Source organism: Myxine glutinosa, chromosome 2 (genome assembly GCF_964187855.1).
Source record: "Myxine glutinosa chromosome 2, kmMyxGlut1.1, whole genome shotgun sequence".
NCBI lineage: Eukaryota > Metazoa > Chordata > Myxini > Myxiniformes > Myxinidae > Myxine > Myxine glutinosa.
The window spans coordinates 115,736,240-115,763,311 of NC_136262.1; the positions used below are offsets into that span (position 1 = coordinate 115,736,240).

A 27,072-nucleotide genomic window follows, 5' to 3' on the forward strand; every position below is an offset into this window, starting at 1 on the left:
GGCCGCATGCCCGGGCGGTCACAACATCAGGCCCTTAGTGGCTGTCCGTGGTGCCGGCACCAAAGCGCGGCCCACAACACCTCCCCCTAGTGGCCCTCATGGTACCCCAAGAAAGGCGTCCAAGTGGGGAAATTTCCAAGTGGGGCAATTTCCCACGAGGCCGGTCCCAATGACCTCTCCTGGTCCGAATTCCGCAGCCCGGGGACCAACTCCTCCAAGCCTGCTCCAAATTAAATTCCCATTTAAATTTAAATTCCCTTTTAAAAAGTTTGGCCTCGTCTGCCCAACTGCAGCTGCAGGTTCTTTGGGTTTTTCTGCCCCTCCTCCCTGCAGCTGTTCCAAATTCACGATGGGGACCAGTTTTCTGAGGTTCTATTTCCCGACTCCTCCATGCCTGAGTCCAGCTCGGGGCCAAAACACTCCCCACCCCCGACTGGGTATTCAATTTCGGAGCCTCTGGTGCCAAAATGTGTCTCGTGGTGAGGGTCCCCTTAATCTCGTCCTGGAGATGCTTAACGGACCGACACCTCATTTTGCAGACTCTGTTGGACCCAAGCAACCTCTCCCTTGATGGTATTGTCCCAGGTCTTCAGCCGCTCCTTGGTCAAATCTTAATCTCATCCCCAACCAATTGTGGCCCCAACAGGTCTTTATCTTTAAACACCCGCTCTGGTTCCGTTACACGGGCCTCCAATATTTTTACCTCTTGTACCTCCTGGTGCTGCACAAATTCCAATTCCTCCCACTGCTGGTGCATCCACCCACGATGTCACCCATACAAAATAAATAATACCATCTTGGTTTTCTGGGGGGCCTAAAACATTAGGCCTGTAGGCCTGTGCTGATTATACTCTGCCTGGGTTTGTTGCGTCAGATTTCCATTGGCTTTGTTTGGGTCGAGTGTTAGGATGAGGGACCCCAAAAAATCTAATCAATGTCGAATAAAAAATATCGGTAAAGTTTAATCATACCCATCAGCACGCACGGTACGCGTCTCCCTAAAAAAAAATAGCGTTAATTTTTGAACGGCCCCATATTGGGGTTAAACAATCCGTGGCCGTATGACGAATCAGATCGTTCCGATATAGCGGAAGCTGACATGGATAAAGAAGTGTCCAGTTAAATATTTAATAGCGCTTTAAATGTGTGTTTCCCAATCAGCCCGTTACCGGATTTTATCACAGGTTGCGACCACAGTGCAGTCATTCTTGTTTATTTTCGGGAGCGATTGAAGCAACAGTCTGTTGCCTATACACCGCCCAATTAAATGGATGCATCAGAAGAACGTGTTGCATGCTTGGAACAAGATTGTTGATAGGGCAGGTACTTTGTTGGTCTTAACAATTAAAAACAAAGAAAAAGTTAATCCATGAGTGAAGATCAGCAACTGCAGAGGGACTATTATGGGATGGAATTCAAAAGTAAGGGAAAGGGTAAATGTATTAAATAATAAATGCTTGGGTTTAAATAAGGAATCACTCACACAAAACGAGTAAATACGTCGCACATTTTATTAAAATATTTGCACCAAGGCTGGGAATATTGTGGGGCAATGGGACATGGTGCTTCCCCCATACCAGGGTGCTTCCCCTGTACCAGGGCACTTCCCCCGTACCAGGGTGCTTCCCCAGTGCCAGAGTGCTGCCCTCTCACCCTCCCCCTCATACCAGGACGCTTCCCCTTATCAGAACGCTCCCCCTATACCAAGGTGCTTCTGCAGTGCCAGGACGCTTTCCCCCACACCAGGACACTTCCCCCGTACCAGGGTGCTTCTCCAGTGACAGGTGCTTCCTCAGTGCCAGGGCGCTGCCCCCACCCCCACATGCCAGGGCGCTTTCCCCCACAACAGGACGCTTCCCCCGTACCAGGGTGTTTCCCCCATACCGGGATGCTTCCCCAGTACCAGGGCTCTTTCCCCCACACCAGGATGCTTCCCCAGTACCAGGGCTCTTTCCCCCACACCAGGACGCTTCCCCAGTACCAGGGCTCTTTCCCCCACACCAGGACGCTTCCCCAGTACCAGGACGCTTCCCCCGTACCAGGGTGTTTCCCCCACACCAGGGTGTTTCCCCCATACCGGGATGCTTCCCCAGTACCAGGGCTCTTTCCCCCACACCAGGACGCTTTCCCAGTACCAGGACGCTTCCCCAGTACCAGGACGCTTCCCCAGTACCAGGACGCTTCCCCAGTACCAGGACGCTTCCCCAGTACCAGGACGCTTCCCCAGTACCAGGGCTCTTTCCCCCACACCAGGACGCTTCCCCAGTACCAGGACGCTTCCCCAGTACCAGGGCTCTTTCCCCCACACCAGGGTGTTTCCCCCATACCGGGATGCTTCCCCAGTACCAGGGCTCTTTCCCCCACACCAGGACGCTTTCCCAGTACCAGGACGCTTCCCCAGTACCAGGACGCTTCCCCAGTACTAGGACGCTTCCCCAGTACTAGGACGCTTCCCCCATACCGGGATGCTTCCCCGTACCAGGGTGCTTCCCCAATGCCAGGGTGCTGCCCCCACCCCCACCCCCACATACCAGGGCGCTTTCCCAGTACCAGAGCTCTTTCCCCCACACCAGGACACTTCCCCCGTACCAGTTTGCTTCCCCTGTACAATTGTACAGTGAACTCATAATTTGTTTCATTTGCTGTGATGAAATGTCCGTTCTCAAAACAGCAATCACCAACTAATATATCCTTCAGGGCCTTATCAGCCCCGGAACCTTTTCGGACGAGACAAAACAAGAACAGTACGAAGGGCACCCTGCCCTGTGTTTAAGCAGAAGGACCCAGGCTCAAGTTCTATATCCCAGTGGACCGTTCCACACTTTTTACTCGTGCTTCCGTTGTAACAACGACTTTTAAATGAAAACATCTGCGATGCAATGAACAGCACGGCCATTTCTCCCAACTCATCCTCCACAAAATAAACGACGACTTTGGTGGAATGAACCAAAGCTTCGGAATGAGAGGCACAACAAACGAGCTTCCAATTGGACCACCATGTGCTTCCCATCGTGATAATTCAATAAGAAAAGAAATGCACTTACTTTACATTGAACGTATAATATAAAAAGCCGTAAAAAGAAATGTAAATGTTGACATTGATAATAATTACACATCTGACAGACAAACGATATACGGAGGAAACTTAAAATTCAGACAACTATAATCATGGCAAAAGGTCCAGTGGAAATGGCAAACGTGATTGATGGAGGAAGACAAAGCGAGAGCGAACTTTGTTCAGATAACAGGCACTTCCATTGGCTCGGACGCAAATCACATCACTTTTTCTCTTCGTCCGCCCCTGGCCAGTTCAGCACCATCACGTCATCATCTACCCCTGTAACGGCCAGAGATGAACGTTAATGACGGAAGCAAAGACAGACAAAACGGTGTCCTATATGCAGGAGCGAGCAGAAGCCGAAGGCACCTGTGTCGTGGCTGGCTGCTGCTGTCGCGCGAAGAAGTGCTGCGGGCGCGTACTGCTGTAGGAAACGCTCCTCCTCTGGCTTCAACTGAAGGAAAGATTGGAGGAGTCGGAGATGGAAGGGATTGGTGTTAAACAGGTACTCGGATCAAATTATCTAACCGAGGGGAATCCATGCTTTTACTGCTTCTAAAACACCCAGCGGGTGAATCGTGAGTAATCATGAGCCGTACGTCTGAGTGCATCGCAGGAAATACATCTATCTATATAATAATACCGTAAGGACTCGACTTTGTTATCCCTTTTACCCAGCACCCAGTGACCCGATGCCCACGGCACTCATGGATTTACGATCTACGAACCGCGCTCTTTGTTTATCACGTACAGCCATACTCGAAAAATCTGAATTAGCCGACGTTGGGGCCCAAAAGCATCCGATTAACTGCCGATACGACGCCATCTTACGACGCCATCGTATTGGCGTCTGCTGGGCGAAGGCGAAGCGAGCCGTCCGCTGATTGGACAGTCGAGTGGTGTGAACATGGGTGGTGTGAACCAAATGGTCTTTTTATTCCCTTGAACATTTTTAATTAGGATATATAAGGAAACGTCTTTATCGTCATTTTAATAAAGTTAAATGGAGTGACGTTGCGATACTCGGGGTGCGTTGCATAAATCCTCGTAACTCAGAGAGGTGTAGCAGGTGGCGAGACGTAAGGAAGCTTAAAGATAAAGAGCTGAAACAGACGAACGATATGTCAATCTCTTTCTACACCGAACGGAAATAAAAGTATGAGAGCGGGAAGGCATGGCCTGAGCACTTCGAGCAGAGAGGACTGATTGGACTTAACTTAAAGAGAAAAAATTGGAGCTTAACGGAAGAAGAAGATCCCATGAGCGCTCCCCTATGCCATCCATAATGGTACACTCTATCCATACACCACATCCTCCCTTCTGTGGATGTTCCACGGGTTTCGGCTAGTATATATATATTAACGTGAGTTGTCTGTGTGTGTGTCCGCGTTTTATTCAGAGATGGCTGAACGGATCTTCATCAAACTTTCAGAGGTTCATCAGTGAGTGCCTGGGAGTGTTTTAGGCCAAAAAAAAAATTTTTGAAAAAAAAAAAGTTCGTTCTTTTGGAGTTCAAAAAAAATAAATTATAATATATATTGCTCGATAGTGCCGAAGCTTTTTAAAGATTAATGACAGTTATATACAAGTACACATTTGCATAAATAAATACAAAACAATTACCAGATATTTCAATACAAATAAATCAAACAATTCCGGAAGTGTATGAAGTTGGTAGTACGGCTTCTTCTTCTTCCTGATCGGCATCACACTTAACTCAGGAAACGTGAGCCACATTCACTCAGAAATGTGAGCCACTCCCCTTCCTCTCCTGCCTCCCCCCTTCCCTCCCCTTCCCCCCAACCCTCCCCCTCCTCCACTACCCCTCCCCTCCCCCTGCTTTTCCCACCCTCCCCTCCACCTCCCCTCCTCACTCCCCCCACCCCCTCCACTTCCCGCTCCCCCCTCCACCTCCCGCTACCCCCTCCCCTTCCCCCTCTTCCCCATCCCCTCCCACCCCCCTCCCCCTTCTCCCCCCTCCCCTCCCACCCCCCTCCCTTTCCCACCCTCCCCTCCACCACCCCTCCCCCTCCTTTTCACCACCCTCTCCTGCACCTCCCCCTCCTCCTCCACCAAGCGCTACACCTCCCGCTCCCCCCTCCCCCTCCCCTCCCCCTCCCCACCACCTGGCAACGCCGGGTACTTCTGCTAGTCCAACATATACGGGTGAGTCTTCCTCCTGAATACCATGACGATGTAGGGCAATGTTAGGACCAATCTTTTTGTTTTGTATGCGGCACAAGGCTGGGGGTAGCATCATTGCCTGAGAGCGTGGCTGTGCCGCTGATGCAGTGCCCCCTGTAGGTGAGAGCAGGAATAAGTAATTTGTTCAGAGTGGTGGCGATGGCTCGCGGACTCTTCGCAAAACACACTGTGGGGTCTTTAACATCCACCAACTAATGCCGGCAGACGGGACGCCAGTTTAACGTCCATCCGAGGGACAGCACACACATTCCCGACTCGTCTTCCCTGTGGAACACCATGGTGAGAGTTGATAGCCAGGTCGGAATCCAAACCCATCTAAGAGTTGAGTGCACAAACCTCGAGAGTCCAGGCTATCTTGCCAGCCATGTTATGGAAGCCGACAGTATGCCAATGAGAACAAGACCGAAGATTCGACGATGTGGAGAATCGCTGCACTACAGAGATGGTAGCAGATATAAGAATGAATGATCTATATTAAAACAAGTGAATCCTCTTGGATTGCGCTGAGGTTCGGGCTTGGAATTTCTAGGAGGAAGTATAATTTGTATGCAATGAAAGTACATGTAATATGGGATCGAGTAAGATCGAGTAAGCTTCACCAGTGCGCGTGCGCGAATTTACGTCACGTCGGCAGCGAGAAGGCGTTCCCCAACACGAACCAATCAGGAACTGCCACGCCCACTTATATGATCTCCGAATTCCTGTGACAGGAATTAGCGTTACACTGGCTGGAAGTCAATCGCTAAAGGCGCTTCCTCAGCGCCAATACTCAGGAATGGGTCAGGCTAACAATGGTTCAGTTCAATTTAAACAATACGAGCAAAACTTTCTACATCGGGAGGCAAAGGATATTTCACACCTCAAGGCCAATGTACTGAGTTTCGCCATTTCTTCGGATCACTCTTTTCCTGGATATGGAGTCCGAACGAAGACGCCTGTGCTGGTGGCCTGAACAAGAGGATTCCATTGTAGAAAGCCCTTCCAAGGCCGGAACGCGGCCTGTAATACCCCGAATCGAGGTCTAGGTAATTGAGATGGCCAAGCCGTTTCAGAAACAATTCCTAGGTCATTACAAGTGAGGTGGTGCCAAGTAACGGGAGCAAAGGTTGGTGCTTGCTTGTCCCACGGGATAGTCAGGGCCCTTAGGGATATTTTGGTTCAAATTATTCCAAAAGCATCAAATTTGGCGCAGATGTTGCCCATGCCATACTCTTTCGATTTTTGACGGGCGCCAAGGGCGGTATGATCCGGGGACCGTACCGGTCCCTCCCGCCATGTCGCCTGACCTATGACGTCATAATTAGGCTATGCATCCAATCACATGGCGTACTATAAGTGGTCAAAGTTCAAAATGAATCGATCGAAAAATGAAGGCAGGGATCCATTTTTAAGGTTTTCATTAAATCCGATATGGCCGCCAGGTCACATGACCTATGACGTCATATTTATGACATGCATACAATCACGTATACAGGAACCCGGATCATGATCGCACAAAAATTAAACACAAGGATATGGCATACAGTTCATAAAACATCAAAATCCGTACCTTTGTAATTAGACTGATGAACTGCATATGCCTGAAAATTAGGAAATAGACATGTAAATATTTCCTCTAATTGTCAAAAATAAGGTCAGAGTTCGATTACCCAATTAGATTACGTTATCACACTCTAACAGTGCAAGTAAAAGCACATTGTGTGATCACGAAGCGCGGAGACGCGTTCCACGGAGAAACACGACACCTGTGCACAAACTCGCTCACCGTGGCTCCCATCCGGCGCAGGCTGAGGAACACGCGCACCTTCTGCTGGACGAACGACGTCGAGGGAGGCTCTGCCACCTGAGCCACGGCACCTTGTTGGTTCTGTCCTCCTCCGCTCCCCGCTCGACCATCCCAAGGTTCACCTCCACCTGGCAACCCTTTCGAGCAAGAGCCCCTGGCTCCATTCATGTCTGCATCACAAGTCAACATACGTCAATGAATCGGTATACGCCCATCTTCTCCTTCCTCTTCTAAAACAACCGTAATCCTACCTGGTCCCAACAAGGCAGGTGCCTCTCTCGTACACGGAAATATCAATATTAGAATGACCAATACCCGTGTTTTTTACCCCCATTTACCCAACCCTCTTACTTGTAGGTTACTGTGGTTTATTCCCTCCTCTCAACCCGTTCATTCACTCCCTCACTTTGTGGTCCATCTGTGACCCCAACGCCCCCACAGTTAGTACAATGTTTTCCTGCACTGTCATCTTGTTGTTCCATGAGCCAAGATATTGTATGAAAAAAAGGAATAACAGGAGATGGTGAAGAAAGAGAGACAAAGGGCAGTGGAAGGGGGGAGGAGGGGGACGAGGACAGACACGCAAGCTCAAGCACAGCGAGGAAGGGAAATCCAAGGATGAAAGAGAAAAAGGAACAAAAAATGTAAAAAGGATGAGGGAGGAGGGACAATCACCTGGAAAGGAAGAGGTAGGCTTGGGGAGGGAAGAATTTTACCAGCTGAGATTTTTATATTGAAGATTGAAGTTCATGGAAGAGCGAGGTGGCGGAGCATAGGACAATCACATGACATTGGAACTACAGTTGGACACAGGAAGTAAAGGAAGAAACAAGCATGGAGGTTAAAGAGAGATGAGGGAAGCAAACACAGGAACCTGCAAGCACGAGGGTTGGGATGACTTGTTAACCACTTGTTAACCACTTGTTAACCACTTGCCTCGATCATCTGACCTCATCTTTAAATACGTAGAACTCGATTCCCATATTTTTTCTGTCCTTGGGTTCGAATATTGTAAAGATTAACGACAGACAGAGTAGACGAGAGTTTGTTTAAGAGATTGCAGGATGGCCTGGAGGTACGCACACTCACCTCTAACCTGTCTAACCTGGGTTCTAATCTTCGCCCAGTTATGAACAATCATCCTGATATTTCACATTCCCATCTGAATCCCTGCCCTGTTCGCATCCCCATCTGAATCTCTGCCCTGTTAGCATCCCCATCTGAATCCCTGCCCTGTTAGCATCCCCATCTGAATCCCTGCCCTATTAGCATCCCCATCTGAATCCATGCCCTATTAGCATCCCCATCTGAATCCATGCCCTATTAGCATCCCCATCTGAATCCATGCCCTGTTAGCATCCCCATCTGAATCCATGCCCTGTTAGCATCCCCATCTGAACCCATGCCCTGTTAGCATCCCCATCTGAATCCATGCCCTATTAGCATCCCCATCTGAATCCATGCCCTGTTAGCATTACCATCTGAATCCCTGCCCTATTAGCATCCCCATCTGAATCCCTGCCCTACTAGCATCCCCATCTGAATCCCTGCCCTATGAGCATCCCCATCTGAATCCTTGCCCTATTAGCATCCCCATCTGAATCCCTGCCCTATTAGCATCCCCATCTGAATCCTTGCCCTATTAGCATCCCCATCTGAATCCCTGCCCTATTAGCATCCCCATCTGAATCCATGCCCTGTTAGCATCCCCATCTGAATCCATGCCCTGTTAGCATCCCCATCTGAATCCATGCCCTATTAGCATCCCCATCTGAATCCATGCCCTATTAGCATCCCTATCTGAATCCATGCCCTGTTAGCATCCCCATCTGAATCCATGCCCTGTTAGCATCCCCATCTGAATCCATGCCCTATTAGCATCCCCATCTGAATCCATGCCCTGTTAGCATTACCATCTGAATCCCTGCCCTATTAGCATCCCCATCTGAATCCCTGCCCTATTAGCATCCCCATCTGAATCCCTGCCCTATTAGCATCCCCATCTGAATCCTTGCCCTATTAGCATCCCCATCTGAATCCTTGCCCTATTAGCATTACCATCTGAATCCATGCCCTGTTAGCATTACCATCTGAATCCATGCCCTGTTAGCATCCCCATCTGAATCCATGCCCTGTTAGCATCCCCATCTGAATCCCTGCCCTGTTAGCATTACCATCTGAATCCATGCCCTGTTAGCATTACCATCTGAATCCATGCCCTGTTAGCATCCCCATCTGAATCCATGTCCTGTTAGCATTACCATCTGAATCCATGCCCTGTTAGCATTACCATTTGAATCCATGCCCTATTAGCATCCCCATCTGAATCCTTGCCCTATTAGCATCCCCATCTGAATCCTTGCCCTATTAGCATTACCATCTGAATCCATGCCCTGTTAGCATTACCATCTGAATCCATGCCCTGTTAGCATCCCCATCTGAATCCATGCCCTGTTAGCATCCCCATCTGAATCCCTGTCCTGTTAGCATTACCATCTGAATCCATGCCCTGTTAGCATTACCATCTGAATCCATGCCCTGTTAGCATCCCCATCTGAATCCATGTCCTGTTAGCATTACCATCTGAATCCATGCCCTGTTAGCATTACCATTTGAATCCATGCCCTGTTAGCATCCCCATCTGAATCCCTGCCCTGTTAGCATCCCCATCTGAATCCATGCCCTGTTAGCATTACCATCTGAATCCATGCCCTGTTAGCATCCCCATCTGAATCCATGCCCTGTTAGCATCCCCATCTGAATCCCTGCCCTGTTAGCATCCCCATCTGAATCCATGCCCTGTTAGCATTACCATCTGAATCCATGCCCTGTTCGCATTACCATCTGAATCCATGCCCAGTTAGCATTACCATCTGAATCCATGCCCAGTTAGCATTACCATCTGAATCCATGCCCAGTTAGCATTACCATCTGAATCCATGCCCAGTTAGCATCCCCATCTGAATCCCTGCCCTATTAGCATCCCCATCTGAATCCCTGCCCTATTAGCATTACCATCTGAATCCATGCCCTGTTAGCATCCCCATCTGAATCCCTGCCCTATTAGCATCCCCATCTGAATCCATGCCCTGTTAGCATTACCATCTGAATCCATGCCCATTAATCCATGCCCATGAATCTGAATTACCATCTGAATCCATGCCCTGTTAGCATTACCATCAAAAACCATCTGAATCCATGCCCATGTTAGCCCATTACCATCCCATTACCATCTGTTAGCATTACCATCTGAATCCATCTGAATCCATGTTAGCATTACCATAGCATATTAGCATCCCCATACCATCTGAATCCATGCCCTGTTAGCATCCCCATCTGAATCCCTGCCCTATTAGCATCCCCATCTGAATCCATGCCCTGTTAGCATCCCCATCTGAATCCCTGCCCGATTAGCATCCCCATCTGAATCCCTGCCCTGTTAGCATCCCCATCTGAATCCCTGCCCTGTTAGCATTACCATCTGAATCCATGCCCTGTTAGCATTACCATCTGAATCCATGCCCTGTTAGCATTACCATCTGAATCCATGCCCTGTTAGCATCCCCATCTGATTCCCTGCCCTATTAGCATCCCCATCTGAATCCATGCCCTGTTAGCATCCCCATCTGAATCCCTGCCCTATTAGCATCCCCATCTGAATCCATGCCCTGTTAGCATCCCCATCTGAATCCCTGCCCTATTAGCATCCCCATCTGAATCCCTGCCCTGTTAGCATCCCCATCTGAATCCCTGCCCTGTTAGCATTACCATCTGAATCCATGCCCTGTTAGCATTACCATCTGAATCCATGCCCTGTTAGCATTACCATCTGAATCCATGCCCTGTTAGCATCCCCATCTGAATCCCTGCCCTATTAACATCCCCATCTGAATCCCTGCCCTGTTAGCATCCCCATCTGAATCCCTGCCCTGTTAGCATTACCATCTGAATCCCTGCCCTGTTAGCATCCCCATCTGAATCCCTGCCCAATTAGCATCCCCATCTGAATCCCTGCCCTGTTAGCATCCCCATCTGAATCCCTGCCCTGTTAGCATCCCCATCTGAATCCCTGCCCTGTTAGCATCCCCATCTGAATCCCTGCCCTGTTAGCATCCCCATCTGAATCCCTGCCCTGTTAGCATTACCATCTGAATCCATGCCCTGTTAGCATCCCCATCTGAATCCCTGCCCTATTAGCATCCCCATCTGAATCCCTGCCCTGTTAGCATTCCCATCTGAATCCCTGCCCTGTTAGCATCCCCATCTGAATCCCTGCCCTGTTAGCATTACCATCTGAATCCATGCCCTGTTAGCATCCCCATCTGAATCCCTGCCCTATTAGCATCCCCATCTGAATCCATGCCCTGTTAGCATTACCATCTGAATCCATGCCCTGTTAGCATCCCCATCTGAATCCATGCCCTGTTAGCATCCCCATCTGAATCCCTGCCCTATTAGCATCCCCATCTGAATCCTTGCCCTATTAGCATTCCCATCTGAATCCATGCCCTGTTAGCATCCCCATCTGAATCCATGCCCTGTTAGCATTGCCATCTGAATCCATGCCCTGTTAGCATCCCCATCTGAATCCATGCCCTGTTAGCATCCCCATCTGAATCCTTGCCCTATTAGCATTCCCATCTGAATCCCTGCCCTGTTAGCATTACCATCTGAATCCATGCCCTGTTAGCATTCCCATCTGAATCCATGCCCTGTTAGCATTACCATCTGAATCCATGCCCTGTTACCATCCCCATCTGAATCCATGCCCTGTTAGCATTACCATCTGAATCCATGCCCTGTTACTATCCCCATCTGAATCCATGCCCTGTTAGCATCCCCATCTGAATCCTTGCCCTATTAGCATCCCCATCTGAATCCATGCCGTTAGCATCCCCATCTGAATCCTTGCCCTATTAGCATTACCATCTGAATCCATGCCCTGTTAGCATTCCCATCTGAATCCATGCCCTGTTAGCATTCCCATCTGAATCCATGCCCTGTTAGCATTACCATCTGAATCCATGCCCTATTACCATCCCCATCTGAATCCTTGCCCTATTAGCATCCCCATCTGAATCCTTGCCCTATTAGCATCCCCATCTGAATCCCTGCCCTATTAGCATCCCCATCTGAATCCTTGGGCTGTTACCATTCCCATCTGAACCTTTGGCTTATGGTGCAGGGAGTTCAGCATGAAATCCCATTTGTGTTTGGCCATTGTCGACTGATATCCTTGAATTTTTTTTTTCCCAAGTACATGGATGTCGTCGAGACTCGTGTCTGTCCTGCATCTCATACGATTGATGTCCGAAATTGCTTTGTGGCCTGGACATCATTATGTATGTATGTATATAAATTTAATAGAGAGTTGTCTGGTGTTCCGGTGTGTGCGTGTATATATATATATGTGCAGTCGTGGCCAAAAATATTATCACCCTTGCACTTTTTTCAAATAACTCACAATTTTCTCGAAAAATAAGTTGAAATTGACAAAAGTATTTGTCTCCACAATTCTTTATTTCACTGTTAATATTACAGAACCTTTGTTTTTGATTCAGAACTTAATAAATCCTTTTAAATCAGAAAAGAAAAAGAAATGGATTTGACAAAATTATTGACACCCGAGACTTCATATTTGGTAGCACAGCATTTGGACAAAATAACTGCAGTCAAGCGCTTCCTATAGCCATGAATGAGCTTCCTTCACCTCTCTACTGGCAGTTTGTCCCACTCTTCTTGTGCAAACTGCTCCACTTCTCCCAGATTTGAAGGGTACCTTCTCCCAACTGCTGTTTTCAGATTTCCCCACAGGTGTTCAATGGGACTTAGATCTGGACCCATTGCTGAACACTTCAGAACAGACCAGCATTTTGTCTTCAACCATTCCTGGGTGCTTTTTGAAGTGTGTTTGGGGTCATTATCCTGCTGCAAGACCCATGACCTTCGACAGAGACCCAGCTTTCTGACACTGGGTTGAACATTGTGCTCCAAAATTCCTTGGTAATCTCCTGGTGTTGGAGTTGGCCTAGCCTGGTGTTGGCTTAGCGGTTAGGGTGCCGGCTTGGGATCCTAGGTTTGAATCCCGATCGATCGCTGAATTAACACCAGGGGGGTTGACTCAGCCTGTCATCCTTCTGAGGTTGGCAAATTGAGTACCAGCTTGCTGGAATGAATGATCACGGTGTGTACCCCGATTTAGAATAGGTACACCTTATCCCTGCGCATCGTAAGAGGCGACCAAGGGTTGGCGTCAGGAAGGGCATCCGGCCATAAAAACATTGCCTCAAACAGGGAACCATGATTGTCCTGGGGCCTGCAAGGCTAACCCTCGCTCTAGCGGGGAAAATGGCCTTAAAACGATCATTCATTCATTCATTCAATCTCCTGATTTAATGATGCCATGCACACATTCAAGGCACCCAGTGACAGAGACAGCACAGCAACCCCAAAACATCACTGAACCTCCTCCATGTTTGACTGTAGAGAAGATGTTCTTTTCTTTGAAGTCTCCATTTTGTTTTCTGTAAACATAGAGATGATGTGCTTTACCAAAAGCTCTAATTTGGTCTCACCTGTCCACAGGACATTCTCCCAGAAGAATTTTGGTTTGTTAGGTGTGTTTTGTTTTGGAAAAACAATGTTTTCCAATGTTTTGGAAAATTCCAGTCGGGCTTTCTTATGTCTCTCTCTCTCAGCAGTGGGGTCCTCCTGGATCTCCTACCATAAAACCCCCTTTCATTGAGTAGGCGGCAGATGGTGTGAGTTGAAACTGTTGTACCTTGTGTCTGAAGGGCACCTTGAATCTGTTTGGCAGTTGATCAAGGTGTTTTCACCACCATTCGAACAATCCTCGATCAAGTTTTCTCTTGCGGCCATGTCCAGGGAGGTCGGCTACAGTGCCATGGGCTTTAAACTTCCTGATAACATTGCGTACGGTGGACACAGGAACATCAAGGTCTCTGGAGATGGACTTGTAGCCTTGAGATTGTCCATGCTTGGCTACAATCTTGTGTCTGATCTCCTCAGACAATTCTCTGGTTTTCTTGCTTTTCTCCATGCTCATTGCGGTACACACAGCGACACAAAAAAAGAGCAGAATGACTCCTTTTCTCTCTTCAAACTGGTTGAATGAGTGATTGTTATATTGCAGGCACCTGCAACTCACCATCGGTGAGTTTAATTCCAAAGTAAAGGAGAATCACCTGCTTGAAATCTAATTATTTCTTACAACTTTTAAAAGGTGCCAATAATATTGTCCGGGCCATTTTAGGCCACAGTTTAAAGCTTTTTTTTGTTGTTTTTTCCACTGCAAACCAAAGAAATACAAATGTGGATCCCAATTTTTTTTTTTTCAACATTTTTCTCGAAGAAATGGTGCATTATTTGAAAAAAAGTGCAAGGGTGCCAATATTTTTGGCCACGTGTGTGTGTGTGTGGTGTGTGTACGTGTGTGGTGTGTGTGTATATGTGTGCGTATGTATGTGTGTATGTATGTATGTACATGTGTGTATATATGTGTGTGTATATTATATGTGTGCGTATGTATGTATGTACATGTGTGTATATATGTGTGTATACTATGTGTATATTATATGTGTATACTATATGTGTATATTATATGTGTGGGTATGTATGTGTATGTATGTACATGTGTGTATATATGTGTGTATACTATATGTGTGTATATATATATATATATATATATATATATATATATATATATATATATATATATATATATATATATATATGTGTGTGTGTATATATGTGTGTGTGTATATATGTGTGTGGTGTGTGGGTGTGGTGGAGTCAATCAAGAGTCGACCCATATTAGCACATCAGCCCTGGTCACGGCAGGGATAACAATGGATCCGTGACGGACCCGCGTTTGCCCACAGGCCTTTGTGTCGGGGCGGTTAAGAATGGACCCGTGAGGGACCCGTGTTACTTAGCCCACGAACCCGATCGAGGTGAGGGAAAGAACGGACCCGTGAGGGCCCCTGTGTTCGTCCACAAAATCGAGACTGACCTTTACTGCCGAGCCTATTGGGCCAAGCAGGGCGATTCCCGCCCGGCGGAGGCACACCTGCTGTCTCTACCCACAGGGGCTGCCGGGATACCGCTTCAAATCGTCATTTCATGCATATTCAGTGACTCACACGTGACGACCTCGGGGTGCACGCCCATTACATCAAAGAAAACCAGCCCAAAAGTTAAAAGAGAGGAAGAGACATTCCTGGGCCGGATACGAGTTTAAACTTTTAAATTATAATTATGGTTATTTCTGTCGCGGCGAACGTCAGAAATGTTTTATAATATCCTGACTCGGCACATGCAAGTCGTCAAAATAAAAAAATATATACGTCTGCGATTTGCAACCAATTATACGGAAGTGCTCTTGCGCTTTATGCCGTCATGGCGATCATATAGCGCACAAACTTTAATGATAAACAAAGCGGAAAACGGCATTGAAATGTCCAAAGAAAAGGCTCTAGTCACTATAAACCTCTTGTGTTAAATGTAGAAAATATATTTCAAATCGACAATCTGGTTGAAATACACCAACGGCCACGGCTTTCCCGCCTCCAATGCAGAAGGTGCTCTCTACTCGAGTCTCGTCTGTCAGTGTCATCTGTGGCCTGAAAGTTCGAATACTTGAAACCACGCGAACAGCGCAACAGCGCAACACCCTGGGTTTGCTTTAATACCTTAAAGTTTTCACCAGAACAAGTACTAAACGATCGTCAAGGTAATCCACAATGTGCAAATCAGCGCGTGCGAACTTTGTGAAGTGGGCGGGGAGTTGTATGCAAATGAGTATGCGGATCACAATCAATTTGGACACCACGTGACCATACCGTGATCGCAATTATCTCGATATTACATATACCGGTAATATAATTATTATTTTTAATTCATCCAGTTTGTTGTAACTTTCAGTGACATCCCAGAAGGTTTTTCACCTGGCAGAGGTGTGCACTCTACTGAGTGACATCCTAATCTACACCAATGTTAACTCATCATAAGCATCATCGTCATAGTCATCAGCGTCATCATTATCATGATGATGATCATCATCATCATTGGCAGCACAAGCATCAACATAATCGTCATAATCATTATCAGCATCAGCATCATTATCATCATCATAATCATCATCATCATCATAATAGAAATCATTATCATCATCATAATAATCGGCATCATTATCATGTTCATCATTGCCAACATCATCATCATAATCATCATAACCATCATCATCATCATCATCATCGTCGTCGTCAGCATCATCATCATCATAATAGTAATCATTATCATCATCATAATAATCGGCATCATTATCATGTTCATCATCGCCATCATCATCAGCATCATCATCATCATCATAGTAATCATGCTCAGCATCATCATAATCGGCATCATTATCATGTTCATCATCGCCATCATCATCAGCATCATCATCATCATAGTAATCATTATCATCATCATAATAATCGGCATCATTATCATCGCCATCATCGCCATCATCGTCATCGACATCATCATCATCGTCGGCGTAATCGTCATCATCATCATCATTGTCATGATCATCAGGAGCGGGAATTCCTTCGGCATCTCTGCTGAAGATTTTAAAAATGAAAACCTAGTTTTGGTCAAGGTTTTCAAAACCAACACAATCTTCTTTCAATGACCGAACCGTCGCCATTTGAACCCGTTAATCGTCTCGAGTTCTGGGAATCATCTTCCATCGACCAACAAACAGATCGTCCCTCATTGATGGAGGCCGAGGAGCAACACCTCATGAGAACCTCGAAATACCTCATGAGAACCTCGAAATACCTCATGAGAACCTCGCGACATCTCATGAGAACCTCTGAATACGTCATGAGAACCTCGCGACACCTCATGAGAACCTCGCGACATCTCATGAGAACCTCTGAATACCTCATGAGAACCTCGCGACACCTCATGAGAACCTCACGACACCTGATGAGAACCTCGTTACACCTCATGAGAACCTTCCAACTCATGAGAACCTCGCGACACCTCATGAGAACCTCGTGACACCTCATGAGAACCTTGCAACACCTCATGAGAACCTCGCAACACCTCAGGAGAATCTCACAACACCTCATGAGAACCTCACGACACCTCATGAGAACCTCGTGACACCTCATGAGAACCTCGTGACACCTCATGAGAACCTTCCAACTCATGAGAACCTCGTGACACCTCATGAGAACCTCGCAACACCTCATGAGAACCTCGCAACACCTCAGGAGAATCTCACAACACCTCATGAGAACCTCGTGACACCTCATGAGAACCTCGTGACACCTCATGAGAACCTCGTGACACCTCATGAGAACCTCGTGACACCTCATGAGAACCTCGTGACACCTCATGAGAACCATGAGTCGAAACCGTGACACCTCATGAGTCGAAAGACGGGGCCATGAGGTTCACAACACCTCATGAGAACCTCGCGACTAACCGCACATGTTACAAACGTTTGGGTTTGGGTTTGCTTTAATACCTTAAAGTTTTCACCAGAACAAGTACTAAACGATCGTCAAGGTAATCCACAATGTGCAAATCAGCGCTTGCGAACTTTGTGAAGTGGGCGGGGAGTTGTATGCAAATGAGTATGCGGATCACAATCAATTTGGACACCACGTGACCATACCGTGATCGCAATTATCTCGATATTACATATACCGGTAATATAATTATTATTTTTAATTCATCCAGTTTGTTGTAACTTTCAGTGACATCCCAGAAGGTTTTTCACCTGGCAGAGGTGTGCACTCTACTGAGTGACATCCTAATCTACACCAATGTTAACTCATCATAAGCATCATCGTCATCGTCATCAGCGTCATCATTATCATGATGATGATCATCATCATCATCGCCATCATCATCATCATCATCATTGGCAGCACCAGCATCAACATAATCGTCATAATCATTATCAGCATCATTATCATCATCATAATCATCATCATCATAATAGAAATCATTATCGTGTGTGTGTGTGTGTGTGTGTGTGTGTGTGTGTGTGTGTTGTGTGTGTGTGTGTGTGTGTGTGTGTGTTGCGTGCGACTACTGTGAAGCATTTCTATGTGTTGAACCGTTGTCTATCTATACGAGTTCGGGTGTAAATGACTCCAATGCAGTATTTGGTTTTCCATTTCATGAAATAAATTGCAATTCTTTCATGCCATCTCCGTGTATGATAAGGTCACGTGAGGCAACTGCCAGCCAATAGCGGCGCGGCGCAAATCCTTCCGGGTAAAATGGCGGCCGCCGCGGAGTCGGGTGAAGACACGAGTGCTTTGGCGCGGCTCGCCTGGACGCTCGGTTCGTCTGAGCCGGCGTTGCGACTCCTTTTGTCTCTTCTTGTCGGTGGGTATGTCGATCGGGACGGGCGTGGGCGGTGTTGGGTCCAGGGAAGGCGTGGCTTGACAGGACGGACTGAAAGTTTATGTTTGGTGGTTTGCGTGGTGATGGTGGTGGTTTAGTGGTTAAAGGTGGTCGTGTTTTCGCGTCCTCTGCCGTTTATTTGTCCTTATAATTGGTGGTTTAGCCCGTCTTGAGGTGGTGACGTACCTGTCCCCGTACTCCATTCGTGCACCGCACCGTAACCCCGATTGCACTTTAGTTTATCTCCTTATCTTGGTTGAACTTTGACCTCGTTAGTAAAATTCCTGCTCATGCTCGACTTCTGCTAAATATTTACCTCAGTATATTATTTAGTGAATGCTCATTTGTACGTTTCCTCCGTTTGAATATCTCACAATATTCAAGATGTGAACGACAGAGATATTTACTTTACAATGTTCTTCATTATTATTTATTTACATGTATAAATACGAGTTTCCCATTGTGTCTGAACCAGGTAAACGTGGTAACCACAGCACCTGTAATGATGCTCAATGAAACCTCCAAGAGATCTTTACAACATCCATAATCATGCATTTTCGAGTTTTGTGCATTTTTTGTTGTGCACACAGGTGGTTGGACGCTGAGTCGTTGGTTTGCATACCGATTGGAAGTTATATATATATATATATATTTATATATATATATATATATATTTATATATATATATATATATATTTATATATATATATATATATATATATATATATATATATATATATATATATGTATATTATGTATATGTATATTATGTATATGTATATTATGTATATGTATATTATGTATATGTATATTATGTATATGTATATTATGTATATGTATATTATGTATATGTATATTATGTATATGTATATTATGTATATGTATATTATGTATATGTATATTATGTATATGTATATTATGTATATGTATATTATGTATATGTATATTATGTATATGTATATGTATATTATGTATATGTATATTATGTATATGTATATTATGTATATGTATATTATGTATATGTATATTATGTATATATATATATATGTATATTATGTATATATATATATATATGTATATATATATATATATATATATATATGTATATGTATGTATATATGTATATATATGTATATGTATATGTATATTATGTATATATATATATGTATATGTATATTATGTATATATATATATGTATATATATATATGTATATGTATATTATGTATATGTATATTATATATATGTATATATATATATGTATGTGTATATTATGTATATGTATATTATATATATGTATATATATATATGTATGTGTATATTATGTATATGTATATTATGTATATGTGTATATGTATATTATGTATATGTATATTATGTATATATATATATGTATATATATATATATATATATATATATGTATATATATATATGTATATATATATATATATATATATGTATATATATTTATGTATATATATATATGTATATATATATGTATATATATTTATGTATATGTATATTATGTATGTATATTATGTATATATATATATGTATATATATATATGTATATATATATATATGTATATATATTTATGTATATGTATATTATGTATATATATATATGTATATATGTATATATATATATATATATATATATATGTATATATATATATGTATATATATATATGTATATATATTGTTACAGACACGACTTTGATGTTAAGGTGGGCCGAGCGGAATGGCCGTCGTGTCCGCACAAATTACCCGATTGTACTCGAACGTTGACGAAGCCGCGCCACGCTGGCTCAATAAGAAAAAGAAGACACCCGGCTGGATTACAATAACACAATACGACACCAGGGGTTCAGTTCTCAAGACCTCCGGAGGAGGTTATATTAAGGCGGAAGGTTAGATTACAACTACAAGAGGGACAGCATAGAAAGACAAGCACTTAGACACAATCTTATATTATTCCCAACAGACGACAGGTAAACAGGACAACGGCTGACTCACACGGGGATTGATGCAAAGGACAGGCGGGTAGCAATGGCTCCAGGTGCACCTGGGCTCAAAGGTCAGAATCGACTCGGTCCGGTCCAGAGATGCGGGGAGGTCGCAGCGCTCGGATGGCGTCTTGTCTGCTCAAGCTGGGGGCGCATCTGACTCAGCGCTCGCAGGTGGCTTTCCTTCTCCAAGCTGGGTGCGCATCTGACGTCACATCCGGCGCGGGGCCGCGTATATCCGGCGGGGAGTGACACGCCCTCGGCTCGTTAGCTCCGCCTCGTGGAATCGGCACGTTGCTTCTCATTGGGTGCGTGCGGGGGGTTTACCAGGCTCCGCCCTTGACGAGGAGCTGACAAGGAGCCCCTTCGTGGTAACCCCGTGGAGCGCATGGTCTATGGCGCTAATCGAGCCGGTGTGAGGACGCATCCTCCCCCGCTCCGCCGCCATCTCCTCTGTTGTTGTTGTAATTGTTGGGGAAGAAGATGGAAGGAGGTATGGGAAAGGTCCTAAACTCACTACTGATGCCATATAATCACATTCTGGTGCAACGAAGAGTCATAATTAATGGAGACGAGGCCTTAACTGACATAGAATAAGAATAACTAGGAAGATGTCCGAAAGTTGTCTACGTGTGGTGCGGTGGACCTGGGCACGACATTTAATGGGGGAATAAGGGGAAGGTCGGCTCTACTGATTGTTATTTACATGCAATGGGACTAGGGAATGGGGGATCGGGGAAAGTTGGGGAGTATTGGAGAAAATAGGGGAATATTTACAAGCGGATATGGAGGCCAAATTCCATATTCGCAACATTGCACCCTTCTCTACCCTCGGGGCGTCCCGACCCGATAAATTTTTACCTACTTTAGTGTGGCACGCAATGTAGTTCCCTCTACTATTAACTCTACCCTGAGTGCGACAGTTTTACAGATATTCACAAATGAGTAAATATGTCCCCCTGCGACGTTGCACCCTTCTCCTCACAGAAACACACCCACAGGATAACCGAATCCGGAAAGAATTCTCAAACTAAACATACAGCCGGTAGGGAGCATTATTTACAAGACTACGCTGCTATTTACACTACGATCCAGGACCTGTTTTTGGAGGAACACATGCAGATGTTATGCATAGAGAGAGCGCGCTTGCCAACATCGATACACCAACCCACGAGTGCTCTGTGGCCGACGGCCTTTAATAACGTGCAGAGCACCCTTCCCGAGCATCAACAGCACCACCCCACCACCAATCGGTGCAGTCACCATTGTTCATTGGAATAAAAATAAATTCGACAACCCCTAACCCTGCAGGTGTCTCTTGCTCTTCTTGTGGTGCACTTGGTGGTGTTAACTATTAGTGGTTCACCTGTATGGCATAGGTGCCACGTTGATCCATAGGTCCATCCCCGGGTGGTGCTTGGCCGCAAACGAACTGCGGTCCATTGTGGGTGGCCACAAACATTGCGGTCCATATGGTGTATCGATCCCGGCAGCAAACAGCGAAAGTGCAGGCCCACAACTGCGCAGCCAGCACCTCTCTCCCCTCTCTCTCTACCCCAAAGCCAGATCCTCGGAGGTGGGAGACAAAAGAAGAAACAAGTGAGTAAGGTGGTAAGGGCGCAAAAGTGCACGCAATGTAAGGTGATGCACACTGGGGGCACATGGGAACCAGGTGAGACAGGTACGTTCCTATCGTACGCCCCCCCCCCCCACCAGGTAACCTACATGGCCCCTCCCTTACCCCTTACTGCATCCACAAAACACAACACTACCCATAAACATCTACTTTACAAATCAACAAACATCCCTACTGTCTTCCCCGTTCCTCCCATATACCAAATTCGTCTTCTCTCCCTCCTAACCAATCAAATTTGCCATTTTCAACTCTCATCAAAATTTGCCATTTTCAACTCAACATCAAAATTTGCCATTACCAATTCAACATCAGTCCCTCCTAGGGAGGGAGAGATGGAATCACCCCAATGTCTCATCCACGTCGTGATGCGTCTCACAAATCCTCACAGCAATTCTCATTTTCTGCAACAAAACAAAGAAAACACAGGTGTGGAGTCATCATCATCACCACAGGTAAGTGGCTGCGTATGGTGCGACAGGTTCATCAATCCTAACTATTTCCTAAGTGACTTTAACAACTTTACACTACCCGGGGTCTTTCTCCGGCCAAACCATTGGCCCTCTTACACTATGGGTTCTAAAAACCAATTCCCATTGGCCAAACTGTGGTGCTCTTCAATTTGGGGTCTCACTCCCCCGATTCATCTCCCGGTGCCCTCGCACAATTTCTGGGCTGTGGCGTGTACCTCTCCCAGTGGGTCTACCCACCTGCACACCTCCACCACTGCAGTTGCCTCCGAGCTTACCTGCTCCTTGCCCTAACCTAACTACCTGGGGAAGGCCCTCTGGCACTCTCCCCACTCGGTGCCCTCTCTGGCACTGGGCTACCCGGGTCCGTCCTCCGGATCCTCGGGCCCCATCCACAACTCTACCGGCTCCCAGAGCCCACCTGCGGCCTCACCTGGCCGACATCCTCACAGTGGTGGAGTGCTCAACCAACTACACACACTAACAGGCTACACGCCCAGCCATTTCCACAACACTAATGCACCCATTCACAACACCATTCTGCAACCGCACCACAGATGCCAATATCCAACCACAATTTACCTGCACCCTCTACCTAACACTTACACTACCCGCCCCGGGTATCCGTGATGGGGGTCCACTCTTCCCCCATCCACACCTTCGCACCATGCACACCACTCCATACCACTTACTCCAACTTTCTCCACACACCTGTACTTGCACACCTGTGCTCTCACACCTGGTGCCACCTGCACCCTTCTCTCCCCAAGCGCATTCGCGCTGATCCACAACACTCACTACTCATACACTGCTCCACACACCTGTCCAGTTGCACACCTGTGCAATCACACCTGTTCAATTCTCACAAACACGGCATCATCTCAGCTAACTACTCCCTTCTGAAACTTGCGCTTCCCAGTCGTCCCTTTAAACTATTGCGCTCCCTCGTCATTATTATCCACACTAATCTACCTGCGTCCCCACTACAGGTATCAGTCACTAACTAACCTTAACGTTACCTAAGGTCATCTTCTCTAGATCCCTACACACAATATCCTAACCCACCCGGGCTAGTTTTCACTGCCATACACCCCATAAGCTATTGCTCCTTTGCCCCCCATTGGAAGGATGGTGGATTTGCCATCCCACCACATCGGGGGTCTCTCACTATCAATTTTGCACGTCAAATTTCAACAAATCAAAAATTTGCCAATCCTACTCATCATCTGCCAATCACTACTGCCAATCCTTTGCCCATCACCAAATTTTGTTTTTCTCCAATTTTGGGTCCAAAACACTAACCTCATCACCCAGTCGACTCACTAATACCTCTCGGTGCGCCAATCCCTGTCCAAAGCCCGGCTTCGTAAAGCCAAGCAATGGATGCTGGTTGTTTTGTGCCAGCGGCTGGATGCGTCCGGCACTCGGTGCAGGGACGGGGGCTTACCCGGGCCGAGATCCCACGCATCACCTCGGCACGGAGCCATCCAATGCCCCGATCTCGACCTGCCGGCACGTCTCAACAAAACGTGGTCGCCATAACGACCCTTCCTATCGGGCTGCCAGCTCCACCTAGTGGAGCCTGGACGCGGCCGTTCAAAGCGAGGCCCGGCACGCACCGAGGGCCTGCTTCGGCTATAAGTCGTTCTAAACTCTACCCCGTCTAACGTCGATGCTTCACCTGGACGCTTACACCCCGCAGCCCGTTCCTTGCTCACACATCCAGCCGTGCCCATGCTCCTCGTACCTTCCCTTACACACCCAGGTACCCTCATTCCACTCACAGCCTTGGTCACACACCTGACCACCGAACACTTTGGCACACATTCGTCGCTCGCACACCTCACCAATACACCGCTTCGCGCCCCCTCCTCGGTCACCTCCTCTGTGACAATCACAGGTGTGCTCTCATTCGCACACCCAACCACGTGCCTCACCACCAACTCCAGCGTGCATTCCCACTCACGCTCTACCATTCCAGGTGTGCATCCTTCCATCCCAGGTGTACATCCTCGCTCACCTGTCACAACTAACTCACGCTCCATGTCACTCTCACTACTTTCACCTCCATTCCTGACAACGCACTCACCCTTACTCTTGACAGCACACTCTTTCCTCATGCACCTGTCCGTCACACACCTTTCTCGCGCACACTCTCCCGTTACACCCTCTGTAACACTCACCACCGGTGGACACTCTTCCTTACTTCTGACAGCGCACTCTTTCCTCATGCACCTGTCCGTCACACACCTTTCTCGCGCACACTCTCCCATTACACCCTCTGTAACACTCACCACAGGTGGACACTCTTCCTTACTTCTGACAGCGCACTCTTTCCTCATGCACCTGTCCGTCACACACCTTTCTCGCGCACACTCTCCCGTTACACCCTCTGTAACACTCACCACAGGTGGACACTCTTCCTTACTTCTGACAGCGCACTCTTTCCTCATGCACCTGTCCGTCACACACCTTTCTCGCGCACACTCTTGCGCACACTCTCCGGTCACACCCTCTGTAACACTCACCACACCGCGCTTCCACGTGCTCCCTCGCACACGCGCTACGACCGACTCACTCTCGCCAGCACACTCACTCCTTGGCACGCACTTTTTCCTCACACACCCCAGAGTCGGACTTTCTCGCACACCTCCTCTTTCGCACACCAGACCTGTCGCACACTTCACCCACGGCCTCTCACGAACACCCGGGTCTATCTCGACCCCCAAGCTTCTTAAATCCCCTGGCGCATCATACGCACGACCATATTGGTCACCACTTACACCGGGTCCTCTTCCTCTTCGCTTCTCCTCCATCACCTGCGAATCCCTCATCCGGTTAATGAGCACATCATCACGATCCAAACACAGACTTTGGACCAATTCTTTTATCTCCTCTTTTATCTCTTTCTTATCCCCTCTCCGTCGCTTCTTAATTTCGCTCATCCCTTCTTCCACTTCTTCTAATTTGTGCTTCACCTCTTTTATTCCCCGGTACGTCTCCTCAAGCTCATCCTCTAAGGCTACCTTGACCGTTTCCAGGTGCGTCCTCACCTGCCGGTCCTTCGTCTCCATTACCTCTATCACCTCGTCCAACCTCGTTGTCAGTCCCTCACGTACCATCTGACATTCCCTCTTTGTCGCTATCAAGTCGTTTTTTATGTCGTTTTGTGTCGCTTTTAAACCTCCTAATACCGCAGTGTTCCTTTGAACCTGCTCCACTAACTCCGTCTGTCCCACCGTCAGCTGCTCCACCTCCTGCGTCAGGTCCTCTATGCCCCCTTGTAACTTTACAGTCCCCTTTCTCACCTCCTTCTCCATGTGCTCCTTACAGTGCCTCACCTCCTCGTGCACTCCTCCGACCTCCTCACTCACTCCTCTTCTGATCTCTTCTCCCATCACTTGCATCTCCTGCCCAGATGCCACCCTCATCTGCTCCATTTCCTCCCTGTGAGCATCCAGTTTGGTTTCTACCCCCATTCTGACCCCCTCTATCTGCTGCTCCATTTGTTTAACTTCCCTTTCCGCTTGGTCCCTCATGTCCCTCAATTTGCCTTCCATACTGTTTTCTAACCCCTCTAACCCATTTTTCACTCCCTCTATTTGATTCTCTTGAGCGGCCATTCTGTTTTCTACCCCCGTTAACCCATGTTTCACTCCCTCTATCTGATTCTCTTGAGCGGCCATTCTGTTTTCTACCCCCGTTAACCCATTCTTTACTTCTTTTATCCCGTTGTCTAACTCCTCAAATTTCTTTTCTAATCCCTTAAAATTATTGTCTAACCCCTCACCGGTACCCCTCATTTGGCCCTCTAATCGCCCACTATCAACCCTCATTTGGCCCTCCATCCTATCCATTTTTGCATTCAGTTGGGTCAAGAATAATCTGAGGTCAAACCCGGTTTGCCCAGCATCCCCAGCCGCCACCGCAGGCTCGCCCTCCGCGGCGCCGCTATTTTGGGACCCTTCAACCACGTGAGCGAGCGCGCCATTTTGCGCGCCCGCTACTTCGTGCGTGACGGCGCTATTTTGCGAACCTGCCGCCCTCACTGCTTCGCTCTCCTCATGTCCCTCAATTTGGTCCTGGACCGACCCTGCTTCACTCTCCCCTACCGGACCCCAGCCGTCTTGATCCGCCATAGCGCGACTTTCAAAATTCGAGTTTCGTAACACCAATCCAAATTTTGCTGTTATAATTTCGTCGAGCGCAGTAACCGCGGGACCGCGCTCCGGATCGATTTGGTCGAGCGCCGTACGCGCTCCGGCTCGATTTTCCCTCCCAAAATTTGGGCCTAACTAATTTAGTCCCGGGTCCGAATCTCACTCCTCGACACCAATTGTTACAGACGTGGCTTGGATGTTATTTACCGAGCGGTTTTATGGTATGACCACGTCTGCACAAGTTACCCGATTGTACTCGAACGTTGACGAAGCCGCGCCACGCTGGCTCAATAAGAAAAAGAAGACACCCGGCTGGATTACAATA

General features: G+C 47.0%; 2 protein-coding genes across 5 annotated transcripts in view; one reads left to right on the plus strand and one right to left on the minus strand.

Annotated features, from left to right (window-relative positions):
• Positions 1 to 1,497: 1,497 nt before the first annotated feature.
• On the minus strand, positions 1,498 to 15,322 carry CTNNBIP1 (catenin beta interacting protein 1). Its single transcript, XM_078771464.1, has 4 exons — positions 15,082 to 15,322; positions 7,029 to 7,219; positions 3,428 to 3,512; positions 1,498 to 3,337 (listed from the first exon to the last, which is right to left on the minus strand). Exons 2-4 carry the CDS (start codon positions 7,215 to 7,217, stop codon positions 3,279 to 3,281), a joined length of 333 nt encoding a protein of 110 aa, XP_078627590.1. The 5' UTR covers positions 7,218 to 7,219; positions 15,082 to 15,322; the 3' UTR covers positions 1,498 to 3,278.
• A 2,813-nt stretch (positions 15,323 to 18,135) lies between these two features.
• Positions 18,136 to 27,072, plus strand: part of LPCAT3 (lysophosphatidylcholine acyltransferase 3) — a 45,838-nt gene continuing 36,901 nt past the window's right edge. For 3 of the 4 annotated variants that reach the window (XM_068107374.1, XM_068107376.1, XM_078771466.1), the window contains exon 1: positions 18,315 to 18,461. In XM_068107374.1, the coding sequence (XP_067963475.1) occupies positions 18,353 to 18,461 (109 nt within the window). In that variant the 5' untranslated portion in view covers positions 18,315 to 18,352. Of the gene's footprint in view, positions 18,462 to 27,072 lie in introns of all 4 variants that reach the window. The other variant, XM_068107375.2, reaches the window with a different exon arrangement.

Excerpts from the sequence above, each read along its gene's own strand:
- CTNNBIP1 (XM_078771464.1), bottom strand. The coding sequence starts at position 7,217 with ATGAATGGAGCCAGGGGCTCTTGCTCGAAAGGGTTGCCAGGTGGAGGT. Across the intron at positions 3,513-7,028 it reads TGCGCCGGATGGGAGCCACG|TTGAAGCCAGAGGAGGAGCG; the intron begins GTGAGCGAGTTT and ends TCTTTCCTTCAG. Across the intron at positions 3,338-3,427 it reads AGCAGCCAGCCACGACACAG|GGGTAGATGATGACGTGATG; the intron begins GTGCCTTCGGCT and ends TGGCCGTTACAG.